Raw genomic sequence first — 27,867 nt, 5'->3', positions numbered from 1 at the left:
AATTACAGTAGGAAGATTAAGCCTACACCACACCAAAAAAATTTCTGTATAAAACATTTATATTGTTTCGTCTGTTTTATTTTGACATGCCTAATACTTGCGAAAACTTTTCAGCCCCTAGAGGACATCAGCTGCATTGCATGGAACCGACAAGTTCAACACATTCTTGCTTCAACTAGCCCCAGTGGTCGAGCCACCGTATGGGACCTTCGGAAAAATGAACCAATTCTCAAAGTCAGCGACCACAGCAACAGGGTATAGAGAACAGATAACTCTTATAATTCATGTCTTTAAACATATAGAGATTACTACCGTAAGAATAACAAAAAATTGTCATATTCCTCTGTTCAGATGCATTGTTCTGGCATGGCTTGGCATCCCGATGTTGCTACACAAATGGTCTTATCTTCAGAGGATGATCGTTTACCTGTAATACAAATGTGGGATCTTAGATTTGCTTCTTCACCATTACGAGTGATGGAAAATCATGCCAGGTATGTAAGAAATTCTTAACCTACCATCCAGGTCAGAAGTGTGACTGTGGTGCCACTTTGCAAAACGTCATGGCTCTTTGCATATCCCACTGATCTCAAACCCTAAGTGCTTGCTAAAATCCACTGAGCAACCACAGTACTAGTGTACAATGTGTAAACAATTTGCAGCATGCCGATTTTTATTTTTGTGGATTTTGGGGATGTCATTTTTTGCAATGCAAAGCTTGACCTCTGACACTCCCCCCACCCCCTTCTGCAGTAGAAATGGGGCCTAAGACCACAACATAAACCGCAAGATTTTGCTGTGTGTGCAGTTGGGCTAGAAGTACAAAATTGTGGTTAGTCCTTGAGTGACGGACTGTGCAGTGTCTGGATTTCATAGATGGAACAAAGTGGCAAAGACTCTGAGATTAATAATGTCCATATCTTATAAATTATTTTTGTTATGTGCTTTTTGCATCAGGGGCATCTTGGCTATTGCTTGGAGTACGGCAGACCCAGAACTGTTATTGAGTTGTGGGAAAGATTCGAAAATACTCTGCTCAAATCCAAACACTGGAGAAGTAAGTTAAAAAAAACTATAAGAAATATTGACAATTCTTTCAACCCTCTTCATACTTTATTATATTTCAGTATAAAAGAAAGAATTAAAGAATCTCTTAAAAGGCATTGAGATACCTACCATGTAGGGGTCGGGCAGGATGTACTCTGTAATCTCCTTCAGTCCCAAGTGAATGGAATGTATTTTGTGGGATAATAATTTTTTACGAAATGACATGTATTGCTGCATATCAGTTTTTAATAGATGGTCTCATGTCTTACAATGTTTAGAGGGGTTTTCCAGGCTAAAACTATTATTTATTATAAATCCATAGATTAAGTCCTCCATATCAGATTTATTGGAGGCCCAGCACCTCTTCAGATCAGCTCAGTTTTTTCTTTTAGTGGACTGAGCATGTTACTGTAGATCAGCTCTTATCTATTTTACCCCTTTGTGACCGAGGGTCATTGATGCTTAGATGTCTACATCAATTTTTGCAGTCCTGTTATGCTCTTTTTTAAGTCACGATACCTTTGGAAAACCTTTACATATCAAAACAATTTTTATTTTGTTTTTTTTTTTCATGACATGTCAGACTTCAACATTTTTTTTCTATATTAAATTACCTGATAAATGACTACAAATGTGAAAAACCTCTTTTGTAATTTTTACAATTAAAGCTTTTTATATAAAGTTTATTCAGTTTTATTCCTTATCAAAAGTTATGCTACAAAATCAGAGGATGCAGGTACTTTAGCAATTCTGCAAACTGTAAGCTGTCTTTCCTGCCGCTCCTTCTACATTCTTCAGGCTTCACTGGCTGGAGGGGGCACATTTCACACATGTATTTCCTTTCAACCCTTGCACCTTGAAATGCAAAATATTATTGTTAAATATTCAACGGGAGAATCATCCCCTCTTTAATATGCTATAAAGATTGTGTATGGATGCTTCCCAAAACTGGCGTTATCCACTCTTGGAAATAGAAAGTTGTATATAAAAATCTAAATTTTGCTACAACTTTTGTGGATATCTCTGGTACTGTAAAGTATATATATCATCCATATATAATACTAAAGGGGAGATTCTCCTGTTTTAATAAGATGCTAGGGTTCAGAAGATTTTGGCCACTGTCATGACGTTTCTGCAAGGGGCATGTGAAGGAAGCTGCAATAGCTTTACGCTTTAAGCCATCACATAAATTTGTTGTTTGATAAGTCATTTTCAATCTTGGTAAATGATTCAGCAGCATATACTATTGCTAATCTGTATAAAGCATGAGAGCGTTTTTCTGTCAGTGTTATATAGGTATAGTCTTTGCTTGGAATAACCTTCTGTTTTTCATATCTTTTAGGTTTTATATGAACTACCAACAAACACGCAGTGGTGTTTTGATATCCAGTGGTGCCCACGGAATCCAGCAGTGCTTTCTGCAGCCTCTTTTGATGGACGGATCAGTGTTTATTCCATCATGGGTGGAGGCAATGATAATCTTAGTCAGAAACAGGCGGATAAGGTATGTTTTTTTTTTTCTCTTTATATAGTAAGCTGCAAGTATTGTATCCTTCAGTTCTTCATTTTAACACGAAAAGAGTTACCTCTTTAGAGGTTTTTACCCATGAAAGAAAGTTCTCAAATTTTAATCCCCTAGTGATGTTTACACAATAAAAATCATTTTTAACCCCTCACTTTCCAATTTTACTCCGTTTTATTGCTATCACTCAATGATGCTCAGTCTAAAATTCCAGAGTGTGGGAGGGGACTCTCTAAACAGACACTTCATGATTCCTCTAGTGCTATGAGATGCTGTTTTCTGACAGTGTGGTTAGATTATCATGTTATAGGTTTATCTACACTTTTATTTAGCTTCTGAACATTCTACTGGTATCTGACACATAGAAAAAGACAATTGAGACAGATCAGAGATTAATGAGATGGACATAAAATGCAATGACACGCTCAGCTCTGCTTACTTGCCTATAACACACTGTCAGTTCTGCTATAAAGGCTTTATCTGTCTAGTTTGTAGAGTACGTCTCTGCACACTGCTACTTGCCGGCAGGAAGTGCCTGTGTCTGAGATGGTCTTGTAATGCGGGTGCAGGGGTAGGAGGCAGAGAGTACTGCAACCATGCAGATAAGAGAAGCTATTTATGAGAAGTATCCAACCACAGTTAGAAGATTTGCAGTTGGGTTCTGGGACAACCAAAATTGTATACACCAGGACTGATAGAGACAAGTTGGAATTGCATCTATGAAATGCTGTTTTTGTTAAAGACAGTGAATTCTAGAATGTGTTATTTTGTTATTCTGAGTATATTTTAGAATCTTGTCTTTGTTGGAATATCCCTTTAAAAACACTTGTTCCCCATTTACAGGACACAAATAATTTTCCGATCACTAGAGATCAAACATCTAGGACTCTTGGTAATCTAAACTGTGGAGGGCCCAAAGCCCCTGTGGGAAAAAGGCAATCTTCCTCTTCGTTAACTTCTATGGCATTGACTGAGTACATTACTTCCGTAATAGTTATTGGTGTGAAGGCTTTGCATACCCTCATGGATTAGACTCGGGGAGCCTATTCTTTTCATCACAAGGGGATCCCAGCTTTGAGATACTATTCCTCCATACTGTAATTATGGCTAAATCTAATTTATAGGTATTTTGTAATGTTTTTATTCCTATCTAGCTTACGTCATCTTTTGGCAACTTGGATCCATTTGGCACAGGACAACCCCTTTCTCCACTGCAGCTTCCTCAGCAGACCCCACAGCAGAGCAGTGTTCAACCTTTGAAAAAGCCACCAAAGTGGTTGCGACGACCAGTTGGCGCCTCTTTTTCTGTAAGTGTTTACAGTAGCAGCAAAAATACTGTGACATTGGAAAAATGATAAAACCATACTGAAGAGAAGCATATACATTGATGTACTCTAGATACTCAAATTGAGGACTCCATTAGGCCTTTTTCACACATACACAAAGGGTTTTTGTTTGTTTTGGTGTTTTTTGGGTAACATTTTGGACATGCATTTTTTTGATGAGATGATTGGTGGAGATTTATGAAAATCTGCTACATCATACCCCAGTCTTGATGCCACACATGTCTCACAGGATCAAATATAGTTAGAGGTCCTACCTGGTTAAGAATTGCTTAATAACTTGTGCCAGGCTATACTCAATGGGTGTGATGCTGGCATGGTGGGGAGAAGTTAGAATATCTGACTCTGTGCCAGGCATTGCAAATTCTTCATGGCTTGAACACCAGAGAACTGCCCCATTTTTAACCGTAACTCAAGTTTTTAAAGGTGGGTGAGGAAGAGGGCCTGTTTTAGCCATATTTATCCAAGGAAAGGTGTGGTTTTTAAACAAAGCACATAAAATCTCACTCAAATGAAGGAGTTGCATTAAAAGTGGTTAAAGTGTTTTTTGGGGGTTTTTTTTGCAGTTTGGAGGGAAGTTGGTTACATTTGGTGCTGAGAAGACTCAACCAACCCAACAGCATCCACAAGCAGAACGGTTTCATGTATATGTCAGTCAAGTAGTCACAGAGGAGGAGTTTCTTAACCGCTCTAACAAACTCCAGGATGTGGTCAGCACGGGTGCATTTCTTGAGTACTGCCAGAAAAAAATTGACGATGCAAAGAATGACTTTGAAAAAAATGTCTGGTCGTTCCTAAAGGTTAGTTTATTTTCTCCTGTTCTGTGCAATAATTATGACGGTGACCTTCCAGAATTTACACTGTAGGCACTTTCTGCCAGCAGTTTAGCAGCAAATTCACATGTTACATGTGTCCAGAGCATGATCTTGATATCACATGGAATTTCTAAATACCCCATCCCAAGGATGGTACGAGATGAACTATTCTTAAATCACTCTTTTAAAATATGCATCAGTTCTGAAGTGTGTGAATTTACACATAGTTTGATGTTGCAAACCTTTTTAAGAAGCTCTCCTGAACAGATGATGTTATTCCGTTAAAGTCAAATATGATATTTCTTAATTTAAATTCTTTTGTTCTAGGTAAATTTTGAAGATGATTCTCGAGGCAAGTACCTGGATCTTCTGGGGTTCAGAAAAGAAGATCTTGGAGCAAAGGTATTAATAAAATAAATGGCTGTTCCTAAGAACTGGAGTGTTTTCTTTTCTCTAGTACCGTACTTCTTGGACTGTATTCAGAGGCATATTTACTCCTGATGAATGCAGGGAGGCATCTTCAGAAGAGATTTTTTTTTTGTACTTTATTTATCCAAAATTAATTTTTATAGTTATGATAACTGCTAAATTCTAATAATGATCCCAGATGTTCTACTATTGCTATTATTTCAATTCAACTTACATTTTCATCTTTTTTTCCTTCTGTTAGATTGCAACTGTTTTAAGCCATGTAGATGGAACAGCTGAGGTAGGAAAAACCTAAATGCATGTATTTGTGTGTAGAGGAAATGTTCAAAATACAATAAGAGGACATTTATCAGGACTGGTATGCCAGTTTGTACATTTGTCAAGGTTTTCTCACTTTTGTCTAGCAGCAATATTCTTGCCTCACAATAGATGTTGAAGGACCTCTATCCCCAGGACCAAGGATTGTAAACCAAGCACACTGACATGCTGCCCTTTTTAGATTCTTATGTCCTGGTTTTTACAAAAAAATATTTTTAAAATTATGCAAATTAGCATAAAGGGGCTCCAAGCTTCATAGATGTTAAAAACAAGGCCATAGGAAACCTAAAAAAGACCACATCCTGGAGATGTGGTAGATGTCCTTTTAAGCAAAAGTGATATCATTGTTGCTATGCTGAGTTTTATGCTGAATGTTTACTGCATTTATTATTTTTGTTATCTTTAACAAACTTTAAAACTAGTTTCCACCATTGGAAAAACCATAATGAATATGGAAACTTGCTGGCAAAATGGGGGCAATTTCTTGCTTCGGTGCACAATACAGTGTCTTTACTAAGAGGTTTTACTCTCTTGGTAATTCCAACGTAGATTTCAGCTATAACCTGCTGCACATTCAGACACAGGATATAGTAAATGTGTCAGTCAAGGGCATCTCTTCCCCGCCCTTTGAAACCCGCCCCCATTCCTCCTTTTTACAAAAACAGTGTGAGGGATGCAAAAGGGGAAAAAAGTTGCCATTTTTGGGCCTGTGCCAGGAATTGCAACTTTTTGTGCCTTATGCACCAAAACACTGGTGTACAAGGCATGAAGCTTCTGTTTGTCTGATATACACATGCTACATTCTGTACTGTCCATTACTTTTTCTCTTCTATAAATAAGAAATCAAATCTATTTGTTTAACCCAAGGAAACTTAAGTTCATGATGGGAAGTTGTTTTATGGTTTTTAATATAGACTTTATAATTTGGGGGGGGGGGACAAAGGGGGAAACGGTGGTCCTCATCATCATTTGCAATGTCTCTCAAGTGTCTGTGCATAGGAGGATTTTTTTTTTTTTTTGCAGCATAGCGGGATATTTGTACAAACCTATAATTTGACATTCCTGAGCCTTGGGGTTTTCATAACCTCTGTTAGGCCTCTGTACATTGCTATACTAACCAGACTATAAGTGTATGACCCATAAGGTGGTTAGTGAATGGAGAAAGCTCTAGTACAACTCACATATGAATAGGAGCCACTGGGAGCTGTTCCTGCTTAGGAGCACTATTGCCAGACGAGCTCTGATATTAATGACATATCCTAGGTATACCTCATTAACATTAAATATATTTTGTAAGCGTAACTCTAGCCAAATAATTTTTTGGTTCCCTGTGACATATTGTATTTTTAAATATTTTGGGTTGGCAGCGGAACAAGGATGATCCATTGATGACTATAGATGATTAAATTTGGCAACATTTAGAGAGGTCACAGTGGATTGAGAGATCCGTTTGGAAATGGAGTTTTCTATAAGTCTCTGTTCAAGGATGATCTGTCAAGGCAATTTAGCACTGGTCCTTTAGTGTCCCAAATCACCCTTTAAAGCCAGTGTGTACTACGCTTGCTTCACTGTGGGATTGTGTAGGTGCGGGGAGAATCAGAACAAGGTATTTATTTTACTAGTGGGCATAGAGGGATTTGCTAAAGGGTGTTTTGGGACACTAAACCTAAACAAATAAGGATCTTTGGGTGGTTTAGTATATTGCCCTGAAAGGTCCTCTTTAAGTCATGGTTTGCCTGTACGGCCTTAATATTCTTATATACAATTGGGACAGACCCTTTGCTCAGTATTGAGTATGATGCAAGTTTTTCACACCTGGATTTGGGGATCCTCTGCCTCATCCTTGCAGATTCTCTCTAGTTCCCTCAGGCTGGATGTCTCTCCAGAGATGCTCAATTGGGTTTAGGTCGGGGCTCTTGCTGGGCATGTCATGAATGGTCACAGAGTTGTTCTAAAGCTACTGCTTTGTTATTTTGGCTGTGTGCTTAGGGTTATTGTCTTGTTGGAAGGTGAACTTTCGGCTCTGTCTGAGTTCCAAAGCACTCTGGAAGAGGTTTTCATCAGGGATATCTCTGTACTTGGCTGAATTAATCTTTCCTTGAATAGCAGCCAGTCGTCCTGTCCCTGCAGCTAAAAAACGCCTCCATAGCATGATGCTGCCACCACCATGTTTCACTGTTGGGATTGTATTTTGCATGTGATGAGCAGTGACTGGTTTTCTCCACGTTTTTTTTTTTTTCTTTGCTTTCATATGTCTTGCACTGAGGAGATGAGTCTGAGGGCAGACTTGGCCACAAAGCTCCAACTAATGAAGGCCTGCACTGATAGTTGACTTTGTGGAACTTTCTCCCATCTCCCTGTTGCGTCCCTGGAGTTCAGGCACAGTGATCTTGGGGTTCTTCTTCACCTCTCTTACCGAGGCTCTTATCCCACAGTTGCTTAGTTTGAGTAGATGGCCAGGTCGAGTCGAGGTCTTCCCAAACTTCTTCCTTGTTAGGATTATGGAGGATACTGTGCTCTGAGGAACCTTGAGTGCTGCAGATTTGTACCTTGCCAAAATTCTGACTGAGCTCCTTGGACACCTCCTTACAGTCATGCACTGTAAGCTGTGAGGTCTTATATAGACAGGTGTTTGCCTTTCCAACCAAGTCCAATCACTTTAATTAAATTCATCTGGACTCCAATGAAGGTGTAGAACCATCTCAAGGAGGGTCATAAGGAAAAGATACATGGACATGTGAGTTAAATAGAAGTGCCACAGCAAAGGGTCTGAATACTTATGACCATGCTATATTTCAGTTCAAAATTTCAGGGTTTTTTTCTGTCATGATGGGTTGCAGAGTATACATTAATGAGGAGTGAAAAATGTAAGGGGGTCTGAATACTTTCCGTACCCACTGAATATTGCCCCAGATATTTACATCACATCTAATTTTCCCATTTACCCTCAATCTTATGTGCTAAGTTATTACAAAAATTAATATTCAGTCTTAATGCTTTCAAATTAGAGCTAATTGTGAAAATCTATTTATCCTGGAATCCAGCCTATTTGGTTCACAAAGGAGTCCCTAGAAAGGAAACCTTTGTGGTTGTCTGTTGCATCTAGGTCTGAGCCTTTTTATCGGGGGTGAAAAAAGCCATCAGAGAATTGAAACTAACGGGGAAACATGATAATGATGATGAATAAAAACTTGATTATATTAACACTGCTTGACTTTCTATGCAGTGTTTTGCGTACACAGATAAACCATCATGTGGCCCACCATGAACTTTATTGTCTCCATTTTGCTCACTTGATTTTTTCCTCTGGTCTTTAATTCTTCCGTCCTTTGTTTTGCATTTCTTACTGTATTTACCTAAGACTGTCAAAGAGACTGACCAGGCTGTAGAGAATGAGGAAGAAAATGAAGCGGCAGAGGAGCTGATCTTGGGGGAGGTACTTTTTACCTTCTTTACTGCTACTGTGCTGTGTCCCGTGGTCTCCGTTCTGTGACGTGTCACAGCTGTCCTGCTTGCAAGATGCTTATTAATAATTTGATCACCTAAATTAGCTGTCTTTTCAGCATTGTGTGATGTGAAAATAGTTTTTATAAGTTTATTTTAACTCATTTGTGTAATGCCTTTGCTCTTTAGTTGCTGAGAAAATCATCCAAGAATGTGGTGCTATACCTTTCTTGTCACAACCTTTTATACAAGCGCTAAATTTAATAGTTTTCCTTCTGCTTTTAGAAATTAAAACCAAAGAAAGACGAAAGTGGTGACTGCCTACCATCTGGTGAAACATTTAATATATCTGTGAGCGGAGGTAAGTTCATTTGCATTATCATGCACACACAACTTTTTATAAAAGGATCAATTATTAAAGGATATCTACTACCAGGATGAAGGATTGTAAACCAAGCCCACTGACGTGTGTCTGACAGGATCTGCTCTTATTTTAACTTCTTATTCCCTTGTTTTTAAGAAAATATAAGGCTTAAAAAATTATGGAAATGAGCCTGAGGGGCTCCAGGCTCCATTAACACCAATGAAGCCTCAAAAGAACATTTAAATATTTTTAAGCTAAACTTTTTATATATATCTGGGCCACTCAAAGTTTTTTGTAAAAAAAAAAAAAAAAAAAAAAAAAAAAAAACATCAATCTGCAAGTAAATAAAGGCACCTGCCACCGGATCTATCTTATTAGGTAGATTCGTGATGATAGGTTTCCTTTATCCTAGTATTCTTTACATGCCTAGTGTTTTGTTTTTATGGTGTTTTTTTTTCCCATGCATGTCCGTCTTTGCAGACTGCTTAGTCATTGCAGCATATTTTGCAGCCAGTGGTGTATGAGTGTGTGGCTATGTTGAGTGGTTTATGATGAGGTTGAAAGTACTTGAAAGGTTTTTAATATTGCAGCACTTTTTAATCCTTCCTGGTACATTTACCTTGTGTTTTATAGATGTTGATGGACTTATCACCCAGGCTTTGCTGACTGGTAACTTTGAAAGTGCAGTGGATCTTTGTTTGCATGACAATCGTATGGCTGATGCAATCATTCTGGCCATTGCTGGAGGACCTGATTTATTGGCCAGGACACAAACGAAATACTTTGCTAAATCTCAAAGCAAAATAACAAGGGTATGTCCTTTTTATTGTGTGCATACATTACAAAAAAGATACTTTTCCACACAGATGAGCTATATGTAAACTCATACAGTAGGGAGCAAAAGTGTCATTTGGGTTCCACATCATGAGTCTGGTAAGTATGACCTATACCCTGGATCCAGTATCTCCTGTCCTGACCTCTCACCAAAGAAGTCTATTTTACCCCTATTCTACTGCAATGTAAATATATCACAACTTTTATTAAAGGGAACCTGTCATCAGGTCACCATAGAGAATAGTGTGCCAAAGTGTTTTATAATAAAACTGTCTTTTCCTCATAAAAAGAAAAGTCAACCTCTGTCATGCGTCTTTTTCAAATATGAGGCATATTCGTGTTTTTAAAATTTGAAATAGACGCATGATGGAGCAGTTTCCCGAGGGTATGGGGGAAACCGCTTCTAACTGACCATTTCCATGGGACATGAGAGACTGCTCTGCTTTCATCTAAAAGGCCAGTTTTATTATAATGGGGGAGCCAGAATAAGAGCTCCTGATGACAGGTTTCCTTTCACCCGCTCACACAGGTGGAGATTAGCATACCATTCTGTAGGGGCAGCTACACATTCTGACCATCGTAATCCTGTTTGTCAGAGAGGAGGGGCTGGAGCTAGAAGCATGGGTTATGATAATCTTCTCTCCTACTGACCAGTCATCAGCAGCAATGTCAGAGAAGCTACTGTGGAGTATACATTGTGATCTCTCTATGCTCATGTAGATGCTGTGTTCACACATTGCATTTACTTTATGCTAATATTCAGTTAACTTTACATTTATACTGCATTTACACAAATGCTATGTAATTGCAATGCAAACTGAATGTAAATGCAAAAACAATGTAAACACATTATTCATGTTGTAAAAAACATAATCCTGGTGTAAATGCAAAAGTGTTTTAAACCTGATCTTAAAACCAACGCACTGTAAATGTGATGTCAATAAAAATTGCGATGTAAATTAGATATTTAAGCTTCCAGTTTGTACAAATCTTTGTGGAGATCATAATTAAGACGGTGTGAACGTCAAAACTCGTCAATCTCGCACGTTCTTTTTTATCTATGTATTCATGCACGGCTTATAGCCAAATAAAAAAGACTCGTTTGCACCAGTTCCGATGTGGTTCTAATGAGTGCCGCTGACCGTGAATTTGTTCTACGTAAATTAGATATTAGTGCAAACGCAATGTAAATACAATTTTAGCACCAATGCAGTATAAGTGCAATGCAAAAGCAATGTAAACTCAAATTTAACGCAAATTCAATGTAAAAGCAATGTTTGAATTCTTGAGATGCTTAAAGGGTTTACAAGCTTACCAAAGGTTGTTTTGAATAGTTTGAGGGGTACAGTTTTAAAAATGGGATGATTTTTGGGGATTTTCTAATAATTATTAGAACTTAGGAAACGCTTATGAAGATGAATTGTACTCTAAAAAAAAAAAATTAATCTGTAATGTACTTGAAAATTTGCCAAATCACTGTTCCAACTGTAAGCCTCTTAATGTCCTAATAAAAATGAACATATAAAAAAAATTATGTCAGCATAAAGCAGACCTAAGGTTAGTTAGCAACCAATTTGGGTGGTTAGACTAACTGTATGATGAGCATAACCTTAAATCAGAAAATCACTAAACTTTTTAAAATTTTCACCAAAATTTCCATTTTTTTTTTACAAACAATTGCAAAAAATTTCAGCTAAATGATAGTATTAATGTGAAGTACAACATGTCATGAAAAAACATTATGAAAATCTCTGAGATAACGTTCCATTATTAAGTGCATATCCAAGTTATTCCAAAATAAAAGTGCATATCGTGACGCAGGCAGATTTGAAAAATCTGGCTGTGTCCTAAGGGTGAAAATGAGCCTGGTCCTTAAGGCATTAACACATACGTAATGTAAACTCAAATGATTTGTAAAAGTGATGTGAACGCAAATGCCATGTAATGTGTTTGGTGGTAACGTCACATTTACGTTGAGTTTTGCATTCATATTGTATCGGAGAAGATTAGCATAACACACCCTATGCTCTAGCTCCTCCTCTGTGACAGTATGCAGGATTATCATGTCATGATGTCATGTTATTAACTGTGGCATTTCAAAGCATTTTCTACTTTAATGTAGCTATATTATCTTAGACAGCCATGAGATGGGAGTCTTTGTTGCAGCACCATATAGCCCCCTTAAACAGCTGATCAGCAAGGTTATATAGTTGTAGTATAGTTGCCACCCATATTCTTATCCCAGAAAACCTCTATGCTGAGTGCAGATAATTTTGCTGCATGTGGGCTTTAGAAAGTGAATCGAGAATTTCTAGAGCAAATTTTGTCCTAATAAACCCTGTATTTATTTTGATCTGTTGGGTCATTTGTTTAGATACTGATGGTTGCAATCTGTTTCTCTTTAGCTGATCACAGCTGTTGTCACCAAGAACTGGAGCGATATTGTAGAATCTTGTGATCTTAAGAATTGGAGGGAAGCGCTAGCTGCGGTACTGACCTATGCCAGGCCTGAAGAATTTGCTTCTCTATGTGGTATGTACTTAGGTTTGATGCGAAAAGTCTACTGTTTTTTAAAGCTTTTTTTTGTCTAGTGCAAACTTGAAACTTTCATTGCAGATTCTAACAGTAACAAACAGGTTCCGTTTTATAGTGGCATTAGAGGTCTCTGAAACCACTTCTGCCTTGGGTCTATTGTATTAAAACACGTAGAACAAAATCTAACTTTAACCTAACTCTACATTTTTAGCACTTACACATTTAATAAAATAATGCAAAAGAACTACAGGGTTTTCCATTTCATCTCAATCTGAGTGTAAATTCCATAAGTGTTGTACAAGGAAAGACCCTGCAGACATTTGGAGCGAGAGTGTGAAGAGCCACACAAAGGCTGCTTTGGAGACTTCCACCCCAAGATATAATATAATGAAATTCTTGGAAAATTGTGATTTATAGTAAGTGAAGTGTTGCAAAAGTTGAAAAGTATTCCAGTATTTTGTGTGGTCCTAAATATTAGAAGAATCCAAGATTTTCTGAAGGCAAAGCTTTACATTAAAGTGAATTAAAATTAACCTGTTGCCCTGGATGTGATTTTTAGCTGGTGACAGGTTACAATAGCCTATGCTTTTGCTGATTTAAAAAAATGTTTTTGTCCGCATTCTGAATCATTTCAGTAGTTTTTATAACGGATTATTTTATATGATCTGGCTCTTTGCCAGCAGCTGCAGCCTGTGTGTGCCTATATCTCAATGTCATCAACACCATTCCACTCCCTCCCCTGCCTGCTCAATGCACATCACAGAAAGTGGGAAGGATGAGGGGGCCGCATGACTGTGGAAGAGAGGAGACTGACACAGGGGCACACAGGCTACATCTGCTCCTCCCCGTGGACTCCCCACACACTTCTGGCAGGGAGTACTGAAATATTTGCAGAATGCTGACAAAGGCATTTTAAAAATCAACGTAGCATTGGCTACTGGAACTTGTCACCAGCTAACACAACATTCCTGGTGACAGGTTCACTTTAAAGGGGACTATGGTTACTAACATCCAATAATTTTAAATGCAACCAGCATGCGATGTAAGGATAATTCACTTTTAGCTAGCATTATATGAAGGCATGACCAATTTACCTACTATAATATTGGTTTAGTTGCGATACAGTCTACATTTAGATTCACTAGGCCTGTACTGTACATGTAAGAACAATTTTAAGCTCATGTAAAGTCATTTTAACACTGTATTTACAGACCTGTTGGGTTCCAGACTTGAAAAGGAAGGTGATGCCTCTCTTCAGGCACAAGCCTGTCTATGCTACATCTGTGCAGGGAATGTAGAGAAGCTGGTGGCCTGCTGGACCAAAGCTCAGGATGGAGTATCCCCTCTATCGCTTCAGGTAAATGTTGTTGCTTCAAGAACAAAAGTGAAAATTTCCATGAGTCCTACTGGAACCCTTCTATTTTGTATTTCCAGCACTTTTTCAGTCATGGTCAATTCTAAGGTTACCCTTTTTGTTTGTGCATACTACCATCAGTATCATACTGAACATAGTTGTCTCTGTTTAATTGTTTGTTGAGGTGTGTATCTTGTAACTATAGATACAGGATACACAGAACATACATATTTTATTTGTTTTATTTTTAGGATCTTATAGAAAAAGTGGTTATCCTCCGTAAAGCCGTGCAAGTTACACAAGCTGTAGACACACAAGATGTAGGCGTCCTTCTGGCAGATAAGTTGAGCCAGTATGCTATCTTACTCGCAGCCCAGGGAAGCCTTGCAGCTGCGATGGCATTTTTGCCCAACAGCACTAACCAGGTAAATGGAATATCCCATTACTTCCTCTAGTTTTTAAGAAGGTCTTATCTGTTATTTTTTTCAGGTTATATTTCCTATTGCACATGCAGCACTATGTTAACTCTGTTAGCGTACCTCATCACTGTGCCCTCAACCCTTTCCCCACAATAATGGGGTGGCCTCAGCGTTACAACATACATCTTTATCTTTGTGACAAAATACAGATCTGCTTTGTTCTTGTGTGCCTGGACATAAATTCTCAGTTTAGAGTCTGTATCTGCTTAACTTTGTCAGTGTTGCAGCAAATTATAATCTGTTCAAGTTGGACATGTAAATTTTGATAATTTACTTCATAGAAATTACTACCCAAATGCAGTTTTTTCTGTCACACACAAAAGATTGAGTACAATGTTACATGATCTGTTTGTTGGCCTGACCCTTTCATAGTACTCATTGTACTTGGCTTTCTTTCCTATTGATCTAGAGTAGAAGGTGTGAAAAGTCTAAGGACGTTTCACACTGATGATTTATCCAGTCCTGTATTTATGTGTTGTATGAATCTGCATATACGTGACGTTTTTCATCCGTATGTTCACCTATGTCACTGTATCCGTACTGTATCTTCCTGGATACTGCACGTGTATACTGCATGCACAATCCTATGCTGCACATATTTTAAATGTTTCCTTAGACTTCTATGGGGCAAACGGAACGGAAATACTGGAGAAAATAGGACATGCTCTATACATTTTTATCTTGCTTACGAGACGCTACAGTATGGTGGACAATACAGCCATATAAATGGATGGCCGTATTACTAATTGAAATGAATGTGACGCTATATGTAGCAAATGGCCATTTTCATGTGTTTGTGGGAAAGAGGCCTAAGATAAAGATCTACACTTTGTAACCCTCACATTAATCAGACTTAACCTGCCATTTATGTTTTTATTTACATTTTTCAGTTTTTTAGTACTCCAAACACTACTTGTAGAATGCATTGTTGATCCCTTTTTGAAATCGGCACACACCATCTACTACTCTACTGAAATAATGCTTTCTGATACATATCCTTTTCAAATCTTTTATCCTGATACCAGCTGAGTATTGTACAGTTGCGGGAGCGATTGTCACGAGCACAAGGAGAGAGTGGCCTGACTTCCACTGGCACAGTTGCGCCCCGTGGAACACCGGCTATGCCACAGCGCATGCCAACACACATGAAACCAACGCAAGACAACCAGTACTACCCACAGGTAATAACGCATGACATTCGTCACTGGTAAAGTGCCTTGTTTTGGGGAAATGTAGATTTGTTATTTTGTAAAGAAATATGTAACTTAACAGTTCTCTATTTGCTGTCAATGGTGAAACCTTCTTGTTGAAATGGAAATAATGAAAACCTGTTCTTTTCTCATATTTGTGCATTAGTATAATGTACCTACAAGAAACGTACAGAATGTTTGGCAGAGGTCTAGCCTAGAATAGTTATGTTTGTGGTAAAATTTAAGCTCTAGACACTTTTGCCGTTCTCAAGCATTTTGACACAGAAGGTTACCCAGAATTGGTGATAAGTGAGACAAGTGTCTTACTGTGCACTAAATTTATAATAGAGGATGAACCACTTGTCATTATTTTGTGCATATTTGGACTTCCCGGTCTATGTGAACACTAAGTACCATAAATATCGGCCAGGATTAGTACATGTATTCCAATGTATATGATCACTGCCGGATTCAGAGATCCTGAAAATAGATCAAACAGTTCTTGTAGGTATCTAACATGAAGATAAGTCTTCTCTCATGGCTCTTGTTTGTTACTGTAACTTTCCTATTTAAAACCCCATCTTGTAAGACTATTTATTTTATGTGTGCAGCAATTGTATTTAAATGGCCCTTTCTCCACACTTGCCTTATACTCCAGATGAAGTCTTTACTTGGTGGCATTCATCTTTGTAGGACTGGAAGGAAAATGCCCAACCTTCTGACCAAGGCACAATTTAGTTCTTAACTCTTAGTTTTTCCAGTGATTTTTATTTCTTTGTTTACTTCAGGCTAGAATTGCCCCCACTGTCACTTCCTGGAGTAACAAAAACCCTACTGCCCTTCCCAGCTTTGCACCTGCTGCCTCCTCTTCCTTTGACACACAGGTATAACATTGCAGGACTTGGAAGGTTTGGCTCTTCTTTTCCTTTGCTGGGCATGCTCTGATCTTGCACACAACTTATTGTGCAGCACTTGGTATCTGAGATGACTTGCTCTGATTCCCTGCAACATTGATAATCCATAGTTGGTAGTGTTATTGTGTTCCAATTTGGCTATCTGCTATTTTAATGGATAATAAATTCTGACATATTTCACGTGAATACCTGCTTATTGTGGAAATTGTGTTGAATAACACCTGCTAAAATTGCTAAAACGATCCTAAATTTAATTATAGGAACATTTTATTTATTGTCTGTTTACGTTTTTACAGAGAGAAAATGCCCCACCACCAGGATTTAACATCCCTGGTAACTTTTACGCAGCTCCTCCTGGAGCTTCAGCAACTGCTCCAGATCCTAATGCGAACCCTTATAACAAGAGTGCCCGGCAAACCTACCCACAAAGTATGTATGCTCACATGTTAAGGGAATATTACCATCTGACAAAGTAACAACATATCATAAGAATATGCTATCACCTTTTAAAAGGGGCACAGTGGTGATAGTGTATAGCAACAGAATAGCACTCCCTCCTCTGGTTGAGCTGGGAACTGCAAACCGTACCATTCCCAGTGGAGTGTCATGTCAGTCAGACCCCAAATCATCAGCATATCAGAGTATGCAAAATAAAAACCTAGAAAAAGACAGATTTACGCACAAAGAATTTTTCATAGAAAATATAAAATGCTAAGTTTATTAAGTACAACTACAATGCATTCAATGCTGTACACTCATTTCTGCAGTCTTTGTACCCTTATTCGTGACTTTTAATATTTTCTATGAAAAATTCTTGTGTAATGTGTCTTTTTCTACAGGTTGATATGTATATCGCCAGTCGAAAAGCTGTTGTACATAATGGAGGGGTTTCATACAACAATGATAAAAAAAAAATCTTAATGTTGATAATAATGTTAAGATAAGAATTGAAAGTTCCCCCCCTAGTTGGTTTTGTTCAATTTCTGTTTATATGTTATTCAGTATACACAGCAACAGAAAGAGATGCACATGTTACTATATATCTGAATATATTATGTTACCTTTTTGCTTTACCTTTAGTGATTTCGGTTTAATCCATAGCGTGTTAACTTTTGATCACTTTTATATGATCTGTGAATATTCATATACTGTACATTACATGCATGTGTATTTTACCCTTTACTGCAATCCAGCTTTATGTTATATTGTAATATACTTATAATATTTTCATGGCATTGCTTCTTCAAGTCATGCAAACTAACAATGTACTGATTTGTCTTTTTTTATTCCTCCTTTTTTTTTTTTTTTGTATAGCTTATCCACCTTCTCAACAGTATTATGGTTCTGATGGACCAGCCGTCTATCAGCCTCAACCAGCTGCCTCCGTTCCCTCTGCCTCTTCCTACCATAGCTCTTCTTATGCCTCGTCTTCCCACTCTGCTCCTCAACCTCAGTATCCCCTGCAGCCTCCAGTGTCAACTTCATCACCTTCTACTTCTTTCCCTCCTCCTGGACCATCTTTCCAGCATGTTAGGCCAGGAGTGCCAGCTACCTCTGCTCCTTATCCAATACCTCCACCTGGACCTACAGGTACTCTGCCTGCTGCCAGTGAGCTGCCTGCATCCCAGAGAACAGGTCTGAGCATGGAATGGGGTGGGGTGAGCTTGGGATGTGTTAACTTCTATATTAACTGGGGAAGTAAGAAATATAATTGCATGTATCTGGGTTTTGCTCGTAGGTCTATTATCTATATTTTGTTCATTTACATTATCTTTTTACAGGAATTTGTAGATTTAACATTGTGTCCATGTTGTCACTAAAACCTTTTGCTATGTACAGCCAGGCTTTATGCAGTAGATTTGGAAATATTCCAGGTAGCATAGAGAATACACTTTACAAAGGCACACAACGCATGGAGAGGGTAGTTAAACTTTCTTTGCTCCATCTTGGCATTTGGTACATTCAGACAAACTGTATCTTTTCCTAAAAGGCATTGTTCCCTCAGGTGGAGAAGTAATGTGCTTTAGCATTGCCCCATTTGCATCTCTTTGGCTACCATTAACTTTTTCACAAAAAGAAGAAAACAGAAAAAAAGTTATTTGTAAAAAAAAAAATAGCTTTCTAGCATTGTCTATAAGGTATCCTAATCTTACACCGTAACAGAACACAAAAATAAATTGGGTACATTGTAAAACGCAAGAAAAATCAGGGAAGACAGTGGTGTCCCTCAAGAAATTAGTCAGCGGTCTGGCTGTAAAATGCAAGTATATAGTATATAAAATGCATAGTATATAGAAAGAATTACTGGAACAAATTCCATCCCAAATGTTGGTCTAATTGCCACAACTAGCAGCATCAGGGGATCTGCTACATTTTACACCCATCTGAAAAAGGTCTTTTTTATATATATGTGTACTAGTTCTTCACTGCTTTCTTCAAATGTAAAGAGAAGCCCCTGGTTCAGAAATGTCTTTTACCACATCAGCTGTCATTCCTAGCCATAAAATGACCGGAGATGGAGGGTCCACGACCAATCTACCTTACTATTCATGAATACTATCATAAGGTTCTGTAAGGGCAATTGATCACGGACAATTAGGATCACATGACCCTTCATCTCTAGGCCATTTTATGGATAGGAATGACAGCTCATGAGGTAAAATACATTTCTGAACCAGGGGATTCACTTTACATTTCAAGGAAACCGTGCAGAACCCTTAATAAATGTATATTGGTAATTTACCTAATATCCTGTCCCCCATACTTGCACACACGTAGCTAAAAACGTGAAAGAAGGTGGCCAACAAAATGTTTGACTTTACCAGTAGAATATAAAATATGTTACGTAATAAGTGATTTTGCATCTTATCTACAGAATATTCCACTGTTCAAGAAATGGCAACTTACCCGCAAGGTGAACAGCATTCAGCACAAGCTCAATAATAAAAATCAAGTGGCAGATATAGAAACTTATATGATTTACATTCAATTTTTTCAAGGTTTTTGTGCCTTATCCTTTTATTAATTCAACACCCCACACTTTTAACAGTATAATTCAATCAAAGCTTGTAATAAAATATAAATACTAGAACATTTTTTTTATTGCTCCAATGTATCTTTAAAAAAAAAAAAAATTAAGGGAATGTATCTCGATAAAATGCCCTCTTTTGAATCATGTTTTTATGTTAAGTTAATTTAGGATTTTTTGATTTTTAAAACTTGCAATTCAGGGTGAATGATTGTAAACCTAGCCCACTGACATACTGGCGTGTGGCCCCTCTGGCAGGATCCGCTCTTTTTTTGTCTTCTTCATCCCTGTTTTTTACAAAAAAGGCTTTTAAAATTATGCAAATTAGCCTTAGGGCTCCGTAGATGTTAATTGGGGCCTGGAGACCCTCAGGCTTATTTGCATAATTTTAAAGCCTTAGGGCATAGGGAGCTTAAAGAAGAGCAGATCCTGCCAAAGGGCAGGTTTACAATGCTTCGTCCCGGTGGTAGATTTTCTTTAATGTTACTGTCTATATTGAATATATTTTCAAAAAATCCTAAAACCTTACAATTTTAACTTTGGCCAATAGGCCTACTAATACATTGGTAATTGCCTATTCTCTAGGGGCTTTTTATGCAGCAGTCTGCATAGAACATGCCTAGAAAACTCCATAGACTATTGTTATATTTAGGCCTAAGGCTGTTGTAAAACATATCACTAAATGCGGTTCTGTAACAACAACCACTTCAATCCGCTAAATGGAAACCCACAAATTTGACATTGATGGCTTATCTAAAGCTCCCAATATTAATGTAATTGCAATGTTGGCTGAGTTAAATTCTTTCTTTACCACTGGACAATAGTCTATGACTAACAGGAAACTGTTTGCCAAATATTCAATGTCAGATTGCAGTTATATCCACCAATTGCTCAATTGCAAAGATTTGAATCTTACACTTCAAAATGTAAGAACTTTATTTTTATTCTAACACTGGATATGTGGGTGTTCTATTAGGCAGCAGTTTTTCAGTACCATAGCTGACCAAACTATTTTATTTCAGGTCCTCAAAATGGATGGAATGACCCCCCTGCACTCAGTAGAGCTTCTAAGAAAAAGGTATGTGAAAATGGTCCACATGTTTTGCCCTTTAATTATCTTTATCCCCTTACCGACATTTGACGTAATAGTACTGCATCCTGGGAGGTGCGTACCTGCAATTTGCAGTACTATTACGTCAAACTTCTGGCGCCGACTCCTGCGGGTGTCGGCCATATATTATAGCCGACACCCACCTCTAACACTTGCCATCAGAGATTTCTCCGATCGCGGGTGTCAAATGCAAGGGGCATTTGACAAGAATCGTATTCCCCACGGCGCTTACCGGGGTGGGGTTTCCGCTGCTCCGATCGCAGTGTCCCGGGGCTGCGCAATCCTCTTCCGGGTGCCAGGTCCCTGCCTTCTGGCAGGACCCGGCTGTAACACACTGAGCATGCTCAGTGTGTTACATTACACTGTAAGGTGAAGAAGAGCTTGAACAAACCACAAAATCTCCAAAAAACCCGACATATTTGGTATCGCCGCGTCCGTAACAATCCGTACAATAACTCAGAAACATTATTGGGCCCGCTCGGTGAACGCCGTAAAAACAAAACACGAAAAACTCGCCAATAATGTACATTTTTCATAAAATCTCTTCACAAAGATGTTCCAAAAAGTGATCAAAAAAAGTAATGTGCGCCAAATTGGTACCACTTGAAAAGACAACTCAATACGTAAAAAATAAGCCCTAAACTAGCTCTGTCAAGCAGAGCTGTCGGGCTAAATGCTTGTTTTGATAGTCCTCTTGACACACGAACAGATGCCTGTAGCACCGCCTCTTTAGTTTTGAAATTTTAATATTTTTTTTACCAAGACAGGTTGTAGTGGTGCTTTCTTTTCAATATTCAATATTTTTCTTTTTTGTAGGTTCTTGAAAACCGGCTTCCTCCTCCACCTATCACAGCTCCCATAATGAACCCCCTGGCTGACCCACGGTCTCAACAACCACAAGCTCCATTGCCTGTAGCCCCTGCAACATCGGTACCATATCAGCCATCTCGCATGCCAATTCCTCAACCAGGGGTTCACCATGACTCTTCAAAGCCTAGTACAGAAGGTGCTCCGGGTGCACCCATTGGCAACACCATGCAGGTTATTTGAAAATCTTCCTTTTCTTGTTGCTTTGGAAAAATTTGGTCACAAATTCTAGGATGTGAAAGGGCTTGTCAATATTGCTATAATGTATCTCTTCCTTTTATTGTCTGAGGAACATATGCAGTATTGTCCCTAAATCGTAACTAAACATTCAAAAGAAGGGCATCAATAGTGTAAATGATGGTAATCAACTTTGTTAGAACTTTGTTTAAATAGAAATATATGTTGTTTAGTTTAGTAATAGAATTAAGTTTAACTTCACTGAAACAAACCACCCCTCTTTCACATCTCCCCTGCCTCCCTGCACACTCTCCTGGAACTCTTGCCATGATATTTCTAGCACATAGCAAGGAGGTGGGGCAGAAGTGCTCAATGGAGGGCGTGTAAGATCCACAGCCTGTAGGGGCTCTAGTGATGACCCTGACGCCCCCCAGAGCACTTGGGCCTTGTTTGAATTAAGTTAAACTTAATTTTATTAGGAAACTAAAGGAGCATGGATCCTAATAAGCATATTTTTTTTATTCACATTGCTGAGATCTACTCAACATGAATAGTGTATATAACATAGAAATCTTATGATGGATTTCCTTTAAACAAATATGCCAACATTTCCAGTCACTTGATTCTTTGAAGACAATCCTTACATAGTCTGATCTACTTAGAGCTAAATCATCAAGAGAAATATGTTTTAGGTATGGAAAAGGTTAATAATTTCCATCTCTCTATGCAGTGTACAGGTTTTCGGATACAACACTCACTACAGGAGAAATAATGTGCACAAAAAGGCACAGAGACGCCTTTTACTTCCTGAAGTATATTACAAAGTTTGCTATTCTGCACTATTAACTGGTGAAATAAATATGCTTTAAAGATTTGGTTACAATTTAGCAAACATAGGGTGGATGCAAGTATTGTACTGTTAGTCATGTCAATGAATCAGTGTAGTAATGGAATTACCAGAGTTACTTTTATATAGAATATATTTCTTTTATTATCCTTTAAAATATTTATTTCTGCACATTTCTCTACATTTTGCAGACAATACACAGTTTGCCTGCCGAAAAGATCACCAAGAACCCAATTCCAGAGGAGCACCTTATACTGAAAACAACTTTTGAGGCCCTTATCCAGAGATGTTTATCATCAGCCATTGATCCAGTGAGTTACAATAAGTTAACTGGCAGTTCTGTTAGTTGACTGCATTTTAGTTGGCCATTGTATGTAATTGTTATTGTAACCTATGGGGTAGGATGTAAATTAACTTGGCAATAACACTTCAAAATAATTTCTTGAAATAAAAATACCTATAAAATGGCGGTAGATGGGGGAGGGGGTTGTAATCCAACACATCCCTGAGCAATCTGTGTATGCTTTACCTATCAGGGGTTATGACCTGCAGCATTCAGATTTTAACCCAGCCATGATAGATCTGCTTGGGATGTCTCTGTTCTATCACATGGAGCCAGAGGTCGCATTAACGCCTCAACAGGCGTCATAGACCTGATGAGGCGCCGTTACCCCCCAAAATAATTGCCGTGCGTAAAGTTACGCTTGGCATTTATTCCCTGTAGAGCGCAGGCTGGGGGTTTCGCACGATGCACCAATCTGTGGGAGCTACGTGAGCGCCGAACCCAGGGGAGACTTATGGGCCGCAAAGCTGCTGCTCCTCGTCCTGCTCCAACTCTCCCTGCCCGCAGCGGCCAGCGTGTATGCGATCCCGACGGGACCTGAGAGCAGTTCCGTGTGAGTGCAATGTGCGTGAGTGTGTAGCACAGAAGACACTGACTATGATGATTTTTTTGTATAAATAGTGTCTATTAACATTATATAAGGCTATTGTGTATTACCGAAATTTGCATACTCCTCCTTGGCTAAAAATACTCCTCAAAAATAGTGAGAGGAGTATTTTTACCCTTCTGGAAAAATGTTAGTGCGACCTCAGCATGGAGCTTTTATGAGATATGGAGCTTAAAATTGAACCACAATTGCCTTAGTGCTTCAGCTTCTATTATGAATGTATTTCACTGTGAGGCCCTTTTCACATAAGCGTTTTTCACTTGTGTATTATTAATGTGCAGTCAGTCTCTGCGTTGGACTTGTATGCAATGAGTTTTGTGGGTCACTTACACGTGCATTTTTTAAAAATAAAAAAATTCCCTATGCAAGTATATTATCAAAAACGAGTTGCAGTCTGATATATCAAGTGCTGTGCATTTTGCACTGTTCCATAGAAAAGACATAAAAGCCATCAGTCTTTTTTCACGCACCATGTATGTGTCCTGACTGACCTGCAACCAGACTCAGTGATGCTCTTGTGGCTTGATTCAACTACGAGCTGAAGTTCTCCTATCAAATTTGTGGAACCATCTGTGCCTCAAGTCTTTTATAGAAAAAAAACACACACACACCCCACAACTGGCTGTGTTCTATTTGCCTTTCTCAATGGTACTGTTCTAAATTTCACATGACTAGTCTCCTAAAGAGGCACTAAGTAAAAACTTTTTTGGTGGCAAGAGGGGATAGAGTTGGTGTTTACTTCTGTTCCCCATGCTATAAGTTGTTGCTTGTTGGGCATGTCTTTTGCTGTAGAAATGACTTTTTGACATTTTGTCTCATGTTTTTTTCCAGCAAACTAAAAGGAAATTGGATGATGCGAATAAGAGGCTAGAATCCCTGTATGACAAGCTGAGAGAGCAAACGGTAAGTTACCTAAGATTTGCGGTGTGCTTTATGTGTCAGTGCACCATTTATTCACTGCACTTTTAAGATACCTTCGAGTCCTCTAAATTCTGAAAAGCCATCATGGTGCACACTGTGAGCTCTAGAAGAGCAAGTTGTTCCTCCAGGTGACTGGGGATTTCATTTTTACAATTGAATATATGCAAAACAAATGGGGAGAGAACATCTTCTCTCTTAATAACAGAAGTTTTGGAGCTGGAGTTTCTGACATAATCTTATAAAATTCTCAGATTCTGTGATTTGTTAGAGGCAGATGACTGGCTAAAAATACAGTCCACCTGCCACCATGTGAACGAACTCCTCAAAGATTCAATAAGGTATATAATACTTTATCTGGAATCTGTTTTAAGAGAACATCGGTCATCAAAATCTGATGTGTCTTTCATCATTATGATGGAGTTATTATTGAAATTTTCTACTTTAATTATCCTTTCTCTATTTTTTTTTTTTTTTTTTGTGTACAGCTATCTCCTGCAATAATTGCAGGTTTGCACAACATTGCCAGAAGTATTGAGTCTCGCAACTATACGGAAGGACTCAACATCCATACCCACATAGTGAGCACCAGTAACTTCAGTGAAACGTCTGCCTTCATGCCAGTACTGAAGGTAGTCCTTACCCAGGCCAATAAACTCGGAGTGTGAGACTTTTGCTAGGAGACTTTATTCAGCATTTCTTGAAGAAGAAAGCTTCTGCACCTTGTATTGCTCAATGGACCAAGGACCAGCATGTTTTTAAAAGCTTCCAGAACACACACACACCTGTGACTTCTGAATTAATTATGAACTTTATTTTTATCTGAGGAGTTTTTTGAATTTTAATTTTCCTTAAACATTCTTGTATTTCATGGATTATTCACAGCACATGTCAAGTCTAGTTTCCAGAATAATGCTCTCAAACATCTAAGAGTTGTTTTATGTTAATGGCTCACATTTCCGAAAAATTTGGTTGCCAATTTATGTAATCTAAAATAAAGTATGTGATCCACATGAAAAATTGAGTTTTCTTTCCTTTCCCATTTTAAATTGGGGAAATATGCAAATAATTTTTCCAGGTTGATAAAAGGAAAACCACGCCACTTTGGCTACCTTGTAATGCACCCCTTTAAAAGCAAGCATGACTTTCAGAAAGCCTAATGACATAATGCTGGATTAAAACCAAACCAGCATATCCTATTCCAGATGAAACACATTCCCAACTGTAGACGGCACTGTTTCGATGTGGTTGCATCTTTTCAGTACTGTGTAGGGAACTGGTTTAGCTGAGTGAGTGGCTTTTGACTTATGGCCAGAAGTCTCCACACACCTGGATGGGGCATGGCGGCCTTATTGGCAAACTCTCCGTAAGGAGAATTCTTACTCCCTGACCCTAGTCAAATGCCTGTCACTCAGCCACACCAGTTCCCTACGCTGTACTGAAGACACGCAACCTCTTTTAAACAGTGCTGTCTACAGTTGGAAGGCTGTTCCTTCTGGAATTGATAAGGTTTGGCTTTAATCCCGCATCTTGTCATTAGGCTTCCTGAAAGTCTTGCTTGGTGTTAAGGGGGCTGTCTTATAAGGTAGCAAAAGAGCTGTGGGTTTCCTTTTCCCTTCCTGTAAAACTTGTTTGCATATTTTCCCAGAATTCCCCAGTGGAGCATCAATGGCTATAATTCTCCTTACGCCTGCAAGATGGCCTTAATTGGCAGACTCCATAATCAGAACTTTTATTTCCATTTTAAATAGGACATTCTGATCTTTGTCATCCTATTAAAGGAAATCTACCATCAAAATCAAGCATAGGTGCCAGGGGCGTCACTAGGTCAAATGATCCGGGGGCCCATGCCCCAGATCTTTTGGCCTGTGCCCTGGATGTCGTGGATCAGTCCGGGGGGATTTCCCCACTCTTATCACCATCTACATCCTCAGGACGTAGATGGCAATGAGCACTGAAATAGTGAACGGAGCCATCAGAGTGAGTTTTCTGCACTGAAGGTAAACTGGCCGAATAATATTGACCACTTTTTAGTTCACTATTTCTTATATTATAATATCCAATACATTTCATTGCACTTCACAATTGTGTCCACAGAAAAATTACAATTTTATATCTTAATGTTAAAAATTTTGATATCTTTTGTGTTTGGTTATGAAAAAAAACTAAATTTGGCAAAAATTTTGAAAAATTCTTTATTTTCAAAGTTCTAAATTCTCTACTTTTGATGCAGATAGTCATAGCACCCAAATTAATCCATAAATTACATTTCCCAAATGTATGCTTTATGTTGATGGTTTTTTAAGATTCCACATATTTTACTAGAATGTTATAAGGCTCAGAATTTGGGTGCCATTTTTCAAATTTTTGGGACAATCAACAAAACTAATATTTAGATGGACCTGCTGAACTTTAAATTGACTGAGAGGCCTAAATAATAGCTAGAATTGTTAATGACCTCATTATGTTAACTACACACCTCAATGTATGAAAAAGCACTTTTAAGAAGTTTGTTAACCCTTTAGGTGTTTTATAGGGGTTAAAACAAAATGGAGATGTGGTCTACAAATTGTAATATTTTTTACAAAACATTCATTTTGGCTGGAAAATTAAACATTTGTAATGGATTAAATGAAAAAAGGCTCCCCAAAGTTTGATACCCAATGTCTCCCGAGTACACCGATACCCCATATGTGGTAACCTGCAGAGCATGCGCAGACCGTTTACAGTAAGACCCGGAAGGTCTGACAGCTGTGACTGACTGCTCACAGCCGCTGCTTCTGGTACCAGCTCCGTTCGTGAGCCGGTGCCAGAAGCAGGACGTTATAGTTCGTCCTGGTGCGCTAAGTATCTAGCCTCTGGGACATACTATAACGTCCAGGTGCGCCTAGTGGTTAAACAATAGGGCATATGTACCTATGTTTTGGCTTTGTGCTCCTCACTAATTTTTCTTTTTCTGGTGGTCAGATTTGTTTTAGGAGTTTTGCCATTTTAACCCCTTAACGACCTGGCCTTTTTTAGTTTTTTCACTCCCATTTTTCACTCCCCACCTTCAAAACTTTTTTATTTTATATCCATGTAAAGAGCTCTGTGATGGATTGTTTTCTGCGTAACAAATTGCACTTCATAGTGATAGTATTTTATTTTCCATGTCGTGTTCTGGGAAGCGGGAAAAAAATTCCAAATACAGTGAAAATGGTGAAAAAACACATTTGTGCCGTTTTCTTGTGGGCTCGGACTTTTGATTATGTTTTCATTGCTATCATTTTAAGAACGGTGCAACATTTTTATAACTTTTTATAGATTTTTTTATATTTTTCAAAATGGCAAAAAAGTGCCATTTTTTACTTTGGGCACTATTTTCCGTTACGGGTTTAAGCG

The 27,867-nt window shown here is 38.4% G+C and overlaps 1 protein-coding gene across 7 annotated transcripts in view; it reads left to right on the top strand.

The window, feature by feature from the left end:
* Positions 1 to 25,506, top strand: part of SEC31A (SEC31 homolog A, COPII coat complex component) — a 33,861-nt gene extending 8,355 nt beyond the window's left edge. Inside the window, exons 6-29 of one of the 7 annotated variants that reach the window (XM_072114769.1) lie at positions 115 to 255; positions 352 to 494; positions 958 to 1,057; positions 2,390 to 2,551; positions 3,724 to 3,876; positions 4,479 to 4,712; positions 5,055 to 5,129; positions 5,398 to 5,436; positions 8,836 to 8,910; positions 9,204 to 9,279; positions 9,916 to 10,094; positions 12,522 to 12,648; positions 13,863 to 14,008; positions 14,257 to 14,430; positions 15,510 to 15,665; positions 16,463 to 16,558; positions 16,885 to 17,017; positions 17,903 to 18,223; positions 19,464 to 19,502; positions 20,639 to 20,694; positions 21,544 to 21,768; positions 22,810 to 22,929; positions 24,400 to 24,471; positions 24,975 to 25,506. In XM_072114769.1, the coding sequence (XP_071970870.1) occupies positions 115 to 255; positions 352 to 494; positions 958 to 1,057; positions 2,390 to 2,551; positions 3,724 to 3,876; positions 4,479 to 4,712; positions 5,055 to 5,129; positions 5,398 to 5,436; positions 8,836 to 8,910; positions 9,204 to 9,279; positions 9,916 to 10,094; positions 12,522 to 12,648; positions 13,863 to 14,008; positions 14,257 to 14,430; positions 15,510 to 15,665; positions 16,463 to 16,558; positions 16,885 to 17,017; positions 17,903 to 18,223; positions 19,464 to 19,502; positions 20,639 to 20,694; positions 21,544 to 21,768; positions 22,810 to 22,929; positions 24,400 to 24,471; positions 24,975 to 25,154 (3,222 nt within the window). In that variant the 3' untranslated portion in view covers positions 25,155 to 25,506. The remainder of the gene's footprint in view (positions 1 to 114; positions 256 to 351; positions 495 to 957; positions 1,058 to 2,389; positions 2,552 to 3,723; positions 3,877 to 4,478; positions 4,713 to 5,054; positions 5,130 to 5,397; positions 5,437 to 8,835; positions 8,911 to 9,203; positions 9,280 to 9,915; positions 10,095 to 12,521; positions 12,649 to 13,862; positions 14,009 to 14,256; positions 14,431 to 15,509; positions 15,666 to 16,462; positions 16,559 to 16,884; positions 17,018 to 17,902; positions 18,224 to 19,463; positions 19,503 to 20,638; positions 20,695 to 21,543; positions 21,769 to 22,809; positions 22,930 to 24,399; positions 24,472 to 24,974) is intronic. The other 6 variants (XM_072114787.1, XM_072114796.1, XM_072114805.1 and 3 more) reach the window with 6 other exon arrangements.
* The last annotated feature ends 2,361 nt before the right edge of the window (positions 25,507 to 27,867 follow it).

This window comes from Engystomops pustulosus, chromosome 1, assembly GCF_040894005.1.
Source record: "Engystomops pustulosus chromosome 1, aEngPut4.maternal, whole genome shotgun sequence".
Taxonomy (NCBI): domain Eukaryota; kingdom Metazoa; phylum Chordata; class Amphibia; order Anura; family Leptodactylidae; genus Engystomops; species Engystomops pustulosus.
Note: the sequence above shows the minus strand (reverse complement) of the source record. Positions and strands in the feature narration are given on the sequence as shown.